General features: G+C 31.6%; 2 protein-coding genes across 4 annotated transcripts; one reads left to right on the forward strand and one right to left on the reverse strand.

Annotated features, from left to right (window-relative positions):
- Positions 1–21: 21 nt before the first annotated feature.
- On the reverse strand, positions 22–4,853 carry LOC130894411 (RCC1 domain-containing protein 1). Of its 2 annotated transcripts, XM_057801247.1 has the most exons (4): positions 4,494–4,847; positions 1,763–2,157; positions 1,408–1,709; positions 22–245 (listed from the first exon to the last, which is right to left on the reverse strand). In XM_057801247.1, exons 1-4 carry the CDS (start codon positions 4,596–4,598, stop codon positions 85–87), a joined length of 963 nt encoding a protein of 320 aa, XP_057657230.1. In that variant the 5' UTR covers positions 4,599–4,847; the 3' UTR covers positions 22–84. The 2 variants fall into 2 exon arrangements, with proteins under 2 accessions (XP_057657230.1, XP_057657229.1); XM_057801246.1 differs by having other exon boundaries at positions 22–1,709; positions 4,494–4,853.
- Positions 4,615–7,784, forward strand: LOC130894412 (ADP-ribosylation factor-like protein 3). Of its 2 annotated transcripts, none has more exons than XM_057801249.1 (3): positions 4,615–4,742; positions 7,096–7,356; positions 7,422–7,784. In XM_057801249.1, the coding sequence occupies exons 1-3, from the start codon at positions 4,740–4,742 to the stop codon at positions 7,698–7,700; spliced, it is 543 nt and encodes a 180-aa protein (XP_057657232.1). In that variant the 5' UTR covers positions 4,615–4,739; the 3' UTR covers positions 7,701–7,784. The 2 variants fall into 2 exon arrangements, with proteins under 2 accessions (XP_057657232.1, XP_057657231.1); XM_057801248.1 differs by lacking the exon at positions 4,615–4,742 and adding an exon at positions 4,907–5,100.
- Positions 7,785–9,275: the final 1,491 nt, after the last annotated feature.

The raw sequence follows: 9,275 nt of genomic DNA on the forward strand, positions 1-9,275 counted from the left end.
ATTTTAAAATTACGTTTTCAATTTGAAGTATTGGAAAGAATTTAATTAAAATAAAACAAATCATTACAAAATTTCACTGAAATATTATTTGCATAGTACTGCAGAATTCCACGGTCCACACTGTAGATCGAGAACATTATCATTTTCGAAATTATGAAGGTGAGTTAATTCGTAATAATTTTCATTGTCTTCTTTACGAAGTTGATGGTATTTGTTCCATCCGCAACCATACAATTGTCGATTATCTACACAAAAAAGATTACAAAACTGATTAATTTCATGAAAAATACTTATTATACGAAGGAAAAGAAAAACGGAAAGCTGCAAATTTTTTTTGATGGTATATTTATGGCAGCACTGTTTTTGACACATCACGCGTGAATCGTGTCTTGTGTCATTGTCAAACTTGCTCAATTTGGTCTATAATTTAATCATGAATCGACTTACGAACGAACAACGCTTGCTAATTATTGAATTTTACTATCAAAATTCATGCTCAGTTAAAAGAGTGCATCGCGCACTTCCATTTTATGGGCAGTTTGGTCGACCTACTGAGGAAACTATTCGAAAGCTTGTGATTAAATTTCGATCCCAGTTTATACTATTGGACAATAAACCACTAACACGCAAACGTACAGTGCTTCTGATGACCGTGAAATGTCGATTGCCGCCATTCGCAGCAATTGGGCCTCTATTACTTCACTACGTGGAAAGATACGGCTGGTGCAAGAATTGAAGCCACACGATCTCCCACAACGTATAACATTTGGTGAATGGGCGCTGGCAAAGTTGAAGGGAGATCATGGTTGAATTGATACGTCAACAAGCAAAATTTCCGTATCTGGAGTGAAGACTGGTGGCATAATCAAAAGCGACGATGGCCGGAACAGTACTGTGAAAGGCGAGCGCTACCGTGTGATAATTGAAGATTTTTTTTTGTACAAAATGGAAGAATAAGTCATGCCGGACATGTGGTTTCAACAACACGGTGCCACACGGCACGCGAAACAATAACCAAATTAAGAGCCGTCTTCAGTGAACAGTTCATCTCACGTTTGTCGTCAATTCAAATATCTTGGGGTCTTAATAACTGAAGATAATGACGTGGCAACGAGAGTTGCTGCAGGGAACAGATACATCTGAGCAATCTAGAGAACGATAAAGTTTGGAGGGCTATCACGAAGGTCGAAGCTCACAATTTAAAAGACAATAACCGGTTCAGTATTTACATACTGCTGCTGCTGATGTATGGCGAGCTAGATTTGTTAGTGTTAATCCGGGAGGCGTGTTTAAGGTGGCTGGGACACGTGGAGATCCTAAAATGTCCTTCTAGGTTTAAAAATATGATAAAAGTACCTAATAGCCTTACATTAAAAATGGAAATATCCTCACTAAAGTGTCTGTTACCTAAAAATATAATAGTGTGCCTACTGCCGCAAGATACTAGTAAACAATTTAATGTATCATCAAAAAAATCGACTACATGTGGTGTTGCCATGGTAGATACATAACCAGCCTCATCATTCTTTTTTCCTAATCCCAACTGACCATTGCTATTCCAACCCCAAACATACAGGTCACCATCTTGACTAACGGCACAAGAATGCCAGCCACCAGTTGCAATTTTCTTTATTTTAATCCCGGCTAGTGCTTCTATCAATAATGGATTTGGTTCATAGTCTAATTTTCCATGACCTAATTGTCCCCGACTAAAAAAAAATATAAAAACAATTTTTTTACTCTAACAGTATCTCTTTCTTACCTTCCTGCCCCCATGGAGTATACATTGCCTTCTTCGTCTAACAATAAACAATGTTCTTTGCCACTTTTTATATCGCATATTCTATTACAATGAAAATTAAGGGGTTGTGGTACATTAATTAATCCACCATCTAACGTATACAAAATAGTTATTTTAGAACCGATACTAATATTCTTGACGCATTTTTCGTAAATTATTCTTTTATTCATGAAATTTCCTAGTTCTATAATGTTCACTTGCTTCGTTTCATCTATAAATAAAATTCTATCATCACTACAAGTTATTTTTAAAAAATCTTTTCCAATTACTGATGTTATGTCTACTACCCCCTTTTTGTAGTAAATTAAACTTTTATCGTTGGTAACCAAAAGGGAGTAAGTCTGGTTTATGAATATCTAAAAAATAATACAATTATAAAAAATAACATAAAAAACATATAAAAACAGAAAGTATTTTGAGCCTATATAGATTTAGAAAAGCATTTAACAGAATAAAATATTCTTGACACGTTGAGTCCCAACCACACTTAATAAACTTTCCCATGAGCACAAAAAATTTAATGTTTCATATACTCATATGGGGTGTGGATCCAAGGAAATAAGAAAAACTTATTTGAAATAAAAATTGCGAAAAAATGATGTCTTTTTTGTGCGGTCCATAGGGGAAAGTTTAGTGATAAAGCTTTCCCAAGGATCCAGAGCGGTCCAAAAACATCGTTTTCTCGAACTTTTTATTCCAAATAAATTTTTTCTTTATATACTTGTAGAATGGAAAAACGTAAACAAAAATATTGTTTGCTTTCCTATCTTTTGCACGATGATTTATGCCTTTATGTAAAGTGTACAAAAATGTAGGGTTAGGTGTTTTGAAAAATATTATAAATAATCCAAAGTCTTGCTTTTAGGTGAGGTCATATTTACTATGTTTTCATTGTGAATAACGACAAGGAAATAAATTTAGTTTATTAATATCTAAAAAACAATAATACCTACTTAAAAATTGTTCCAAAAAAATGACCACAAAAAACATAAAACCAAAAAGAGTATTTTTAGCCTATATAGATCTGGAAAAAGTATTCAACAGAATGAAATATTCTTGACACGTTGAATCTCAACCAAAATTGATAAACTTTCCTCTGAGCACAAAAAATTTTCGTGTTTTTATACCCCATATAGGGTCCAATGGAAAAGTTTAGTGATAAAGCTTTCCTCAGGGTCCAGAGCGGTCCAAAAACATCGTTTCCTCGCACTTTTTATTTCAAATTTTTTCTTTATATACTTGCAATATGGGAAAACAAAAACAAAAATTTTGTTAGCTTTCTTCATCTTTTAACGTTGATTTATGCCGTTATGTGAAGTGTACAAATATGTAGGGTAAGGTTAGGTTAGTTGTTTTGAAAAATATTATAAAAGTTCAAAAACCTTGCTTTTAGGTAAGGTGAAATTTACTTATTTGCTGTTTTTTTATTGTTGCTAACGACAAGGAAATGAATCTAGTTTATTAATATCTAAAAAACACTACTTAAAAATTGTTCAAAAAAAAATTACCACAAAAAACATATAAAAACAAAAAGAGTATTTTAAGCCTATATAGATCTAGGAAAAACATTCAACAGAAATTAATATTCTTGACACGTTGAGCCCCAATCAAAATTGATAAACTTTCGCCTGGACTCGAAAGATTTTTTTGTCTCTTTACACTCCATAAGGGGTTTCGATCCAAGGAAAAATAAAGAAAAAATTTATTTTAAATAAATAATGAGAAGAAACTTGTTCTCTGTGAACAGTTCGCTCTGGGACCGAAGGAAAGGTCACCTCTACATCGTATGAAAAAACAAAAATTTTCTTTGCTCACACTTTGAAAGATGATTTATACTTTTATGTAAAATGTATAAAAATATGTTTTGGAAACCATTATATATTCCTTTTAGGTGAGGTCTGCTATGTTTTTATTGTGTTGTAAGAAAAAAATAATCGTGATAGAAAAAATATTAAAATTAAGGTATTTTGTTTTACAATGGAGTTGAAGATCATAAAGAAAAATGAAATATACCAAGTATATGATGATGTTTCAAGGACTCAGGACGGTCCAAATAAACTGTTAAATACATTTAAATATTATCCATAGGACCGATCTGAACTATGGGACTCAACTTGTTAAAGAAAGAGATATCAAATTTAATTAATTTGATACTGATACTAATTGATACTGCTTATTATACAAATATAGTTCATCCTATCTGAATTGGTTACCAATCACCTTTTATGAAATATTTACATTTAAACACTTCCTGTAAATATTTCTAGCAATTACAACAATAATACAATGGTAGCATTTTTACTGTCTTTCAAAGTTCATTAAACTGTATTGCATACCATCACAGAAATACGACAAGAAATAAGTTTAAATCCTCTTCCTAGAAGAATCTATGAATTTGAACAAAGTATAAATATCTGATCGACTATTCACTGATTGTGTGGTGCAATTGACAGACAGTAATACAAGAAGTTGGATAACAGAATAGAGAAAATAGTTAAATTTTATTATTGCACAAGTAAGCATTTGTGTATAAAACAGTTGAACATAACAAACTGATCAATTTCAATGTGTGATAGTTACATAGTATGGATGGGACGTAGAACACGAAACTAATAAAAGTATACAAACAATAGAATGAAAACTACGTTTCTTTTGTTGTTTTACTTTTTCTAAATTAAATTGAGTGCCGTACCTTGTTTATAACCTCAAATTGAAATACTGGGGTGAATTCATAAATAATTGGTGCTTGAACCTGTAGTTGTCCAAATAAATTGAAACCGTTACAACATAACTTCATTATCGATTATTCCCTTATTTCATGTACGTTGTCATTCTCTTATAGACCTTATATGCTTAAAATTCGTCAAGAAATTTTAAAACTTTTATCTTCTTAGTACGTATAAATATTTCTTTAGTCGTAATTTTTGCTCATCAAATAATGGTAAGTATCTCTCTTAGATATTTAATTAGAAATTCGGTTATTTAAATGAATATATTGAATATATTCATTTTTGTTATTACTGTCAATTATTTTAGTAACTATAGTAACCACGACATCAAATAATTTGACATTTAACCTCAAACACAGATAACCTTCATAAATTTTAAAAACCAATGTTCAGACTGTAAGAGGGTCGCATTATTTGAATTTATGATAATACTATACATGGTGTTTCCTAAGTAATCTATAATATCGTAGAAGACGTTTCGTCCCTTTGTTTCAAATCGAAAAGTTTCTATAAAACATGTATGAAGTCTTGTCGTTAATGAGATACAGGGTGGTGAATGGTGAATTGTTTGTAAGTGAAATCTATTTTTCCTGGTGACGTTACTAGAAGTAATATGAAAGAACATGCTTATAATAAGTAGCTTCTTTTATATCACTATATAATATTTTATAGAAACCATTAAAACATATTTTTTTACTGAAAAACTGTGGTATTATTGTCAAGAGGCGATGTCACATACAGTGGCTGCATAAGGACAGTGAGGCCACATGAGAGTAGCCCTTTTGACTGGAATTGCACTTTTTGAACTTGTAGTACGGTTCCAGCAATTCTTTTCGGACAATGTTCTGCTTGGCATCATCGAAGATTATTTAATATGATCATTTTTTCTTCTTGACGGTCAGACGTTTTTCCAGATCATTGGATCGGCCCCCTAGATCACCTGGACAAAATTCTATGGATTTTTATAAGTAGGGATCGCTCATTTACACAACCCTGATACTAAACTCGGGAGATCTTTAAAATCGTATCATACAGGGCTCCGAGTTGTACTGTTTTTTCTTTGTTTAACACATGTCTTTGCTTCTGATAAAATAATGAAACAAATTAAAAAATGCTTGGTACGAATAAAGTTTTATTATTATTTTCGATTAATTACACATGAGGGTTGCTTACTTACAAAACAGAATTTTCCTGAAATACTGGATATTTATAAGGTTAGAATTTAATATTAACAGACACACACAGTTATGGTTAATCAATTTATAGCTTTGTGATAAACTATAATTTTTGTTTTGTTTTTGGGAGGTAAATAAATAAAGATGACGGTTTTCCGAAGGGCGAACACGCGACGTTTAATTGTCCAGGAGCGAAACAGGGAAACTCCAATTTGATTCCGCAAACTTCCAACGACTGGCTTTGCGATTAATTTATGATCAAGGCCAGACTTATGGAATCCTCAGTACTCGCGGGATCAAAATATTCTCATTTGTATTTTCTATTTATGATTGTTGCCTCAATGACGTTCTTCATCACCTAAAGTTACGCAGCATGATGACAACTGATCCTACTTATAACTGCAAATTGTAAGGTGGTAATCCAGATAATTCCAGTGAATTTAAAAACTTCGTGGGATAGTTGACTACGTCATCATGATTCATAACGACTGATTTGAAGGAAACCAACAATCCCGGAAGAAAAATCTGATTGCTCTCATTGGGTTCATCTAGATCTTTAGTTTTTTCTCAGCCAATTACGATTATTGAACTGTTGCGCTATATCTGGGAAAACACGCTGAATAAGTTCCTCTTTTGAGTCTGTATTCTGTTTGGAGTAGATCGATATAGAGGATGGATCAACATATTAGTTGGTTATCAAACGTCAAATATGGTTGCGTTCAGAAATTTAATTTGTGACAAAACATGAAGGAGTTATCATATTTATTGCATCTTTTAAATCTTTTCTTTCACAAATAATATAAGACTAAAATTAGCCAAATCGGTCCAGCCGTTCTCGTTCCCGACAGCAATGCATGTACATACAGGGTGCCCCACAACGAGTTAAAACTATCCGTATATGGCAAAATACTGATAGTAAAATCATGAAAATTTCTACGGTTTGGTTTTCGTATGCGATATTTTTAACTAAAATATTTTCAAAGATGGCCGACTTGCGATTCTACCGGAAGTCAATTGTAACTTTGTTATTTTGAATAGAATATATTAATACATTTTTGAAATCTACGTGAAATTTTAGAATACTTTTGTCTGAAAACTTTTTTTGAAAAATGCATACTTTTCGAGTTATTAATTTTTTTGTAAAACATAAAATAACAAAGTTACAGTCGACTTCCGATTCTTTGAAAATATTTTAGTTAAAAAGATCGATTCCGAAAATTCAAACGTAGAAATTTTCATGATTTTACAATAAGTATTTTGTCTTATATAGATAGTTTTAACTCGTCGTGGGACACCCTGTATATGGTAACAATGAAAATGTAAAGAAGAGAACAGAGAATACTTTGGAAATTTCCTGTACCAATGTTTTTAGAATATTTTTTCATTGTAGGGTTTACTAGCGATCTTAAGAAAACTGCGTACGGCTCCAGAAAAAGAACTTAGATTGCTGCTTCTTGGATTGGATAATGCTGGTAAAACTACAATTTTAAAAACTTTAGCTTCGGAAGATATCAGCAACATCACACCAACTGCGGGTTTCAATATAAAATCTGTGAATACTGACGGTTTTAAACTAAATGTCTGGGATATTGGTGGACAAAGGAAGATAAGACCGTATTGGAAAAATTACTTCGAAAATACTGATGCATTGGTAAACACGCAGCTCATTAGCTCGCTGTATTATTTAAATATAAAATATCGTATTATTATTTTCAGATATATGTGGTAGATTCTGCCGATAAATTACGCCTCGAAGAGACGGGAATAGAACTTTACGAACTACTTAGTGATGATAAACTTCAAGATGTTCCGCTGCTGGTTTATGCTAATAAACAAGATCTTCCCGAATCATTAACAGCCGCTGAAATTGCTCGAACTTTGGGGCTGCCTACAATCAAGGATAGATCTTGGCAAATTCAAGCTTGCACAGCCATTCAAGGAATCGGAGTCCGAGATGGAATGGAATGGGTTTGTAAAAATATCAAAAAGAAGTGAAAATAATTAATCTACAACAGCAGCTTAGTAAATGAATAAAAATGCAATGTCGAAAGTTACTTTTATATTTAATAAATACAAGCGTAAGTCTCAGTGAAATGAGTTTTCTTTTATCAAACCTCCATTCACCTATCATTTGTTATTATGTTTTGTGTGGAAAAAAAAACATGAAATAGGTCGATTTTTATTCTTAAATCGACAATTTACAGTATGACAATATTTATTATCCACCTTCAGCACCCCCTCGAAAAAGTCAGAGAATACTTTTCAAAGAACTTAAATAAACCTTTTAAATAACTACTGATAAAAGTCGTTTCGACAGAAATTTCATTGGGATATGATGTAAAATGGTTAAACCTAAAAAAAATTGCACTAAAACTAATGCCATTTCATTGAAAACCAAAATTAAGCTTATAATTTGGATGTTATTTACGACATCTGAAAGTTTGACTGGTTAGAAATGCATAGTTTTGAAAAAAATGAGCATTAAATAATACTTTTTTTTTGATTTTTCAAAAAAAAAATTTTTGCTCATTTTATCTCCATAACTATAAGAGATACAAAAACAAATAAACAGTCAAATTAAAGCATTTTTTTGTGACGATTATTTTGCTTTTTTTATTTCTTTTGAAGCATAAAAATTGATGAAGTTATAACCAAATTAATCTATCATTACGAGGATTACTTATTCACAGCCCTTTGACCCTTTATTAATAAATTGTGGAAGATCTCAACATACATAGGCTTTTAGCCCTGAAAATTACCTTAAAAATACTTTAAAATTAATGGAGTTACATAAAAAATAAGAATTTGAAATTTTATTTACGGCAGAAAATGAATTTCCATTAATGAAAAATGTATAATCAAAACATCGAATGTCATTGAACACTACTTTTTTATTGTATTTTGTAAAGGGGTGGCTCTTAAAGGGTGTCAGGGTGTAGAGAATGAAAAATCATTTTTCGTGTTTAGAAAATACACTTGAATACCGAAAGAATTCAAAATCAAAACATTAACAGTCATTAAAAACTTTTTTTTAATTTTTTATCAAAGGGGTGGTTCTTAAGGGTTGACTGGGTATAGACAATTAAAAATTACACCAAGTTGACACAAGAAACTTTAATACCAAAAAGAATGCAAAATCTAATAATTGGCAGTCATTAGATTTATTTTTATTTCATTCGCTGCAAAGGGGTTGTTTTTAAGGGTGGAATAATAAAAATCATTAATCAAATAAATTTAATTAAAATGCTACGTAGTTTTTAAAGATTTTTAAGGGTTGATACTTCAAAATATACGAATTTTCTATTATACAATATGTTAAGATATTTATGCTGCATAAACGAAAAACATTTAAATTGAAAAAAAATAGGAACAACTATACTATTGGTATTTTTCGATAAGGGGTAGTTTGCACCTCTTAAAAACAATTTGCACACCTTGCGAGCATGTAGATCTTGATATGGAGGGTAGGAAGATTCAAAATTTTCAGGAAAATCGGAGCTGCTTCAAAGAATTCGGAGGTTTGACACCTTTTTAGAGTTTGAATGCCTGCACTATAGCTCGCTTCGACTA

Source organism: Diorhabda carinulata, chromosome 5 (assembly GCF_026250575.1).
Source record: "Diorhabda carinulata isolate Delta chromosome 5, icDioCari1.1, whole genome shotgun sequence".
NCBI classification, from domain to species: Eukaryota; Metazoa; Arthropoda; class Insecta; order Coleoptera; family Chrysomelidae; genus Diorhabda; species Diorhabda carinulata.

Coding starts and splice junctions, on each gene's coding strand:
- LOC130894411 (XM_057801246.1), bottom strand. CDS start 4,598: ATGAAGTTATGTTGTAACGGTTTCAATTTATTTGGACAACTACAGGTT. Junction 2,158..4,493: donor AATTTGAGGTTATAAACAAG/GTACGGCACTCA, acceptor ATTATTTTTTAG/ATATTCATAAACCAGACTTA. Junction 1,710..1,762: donor TACTCCATGGGGGCAGGAAG/GTAAGAAAGAGA, acceptor ATTTTTTTTTAG/TCGGGGACAATTAGGTCATG.
- LOC130894412 (XM_057801248.1), top strand. CDS start 5,047: ATGTATGAAGTCTTGTCGTTAATGAGATACAGGGTGGTGAATGGTGAA. Junction 5,101..7,095: donor TGGTGAATGGTGAATTGTTT/GTAAGTGAAATC, acceptor TTTTCATTGTAG/GGTTTACTAGCGATCTTAAG. Junction 7,357..7,421: donor TCGAAAATACTGATGCATTG/GTAAACACGCAG, acceptor TATTATTTTCAG/ATATATGTGGTAGATTCTGC.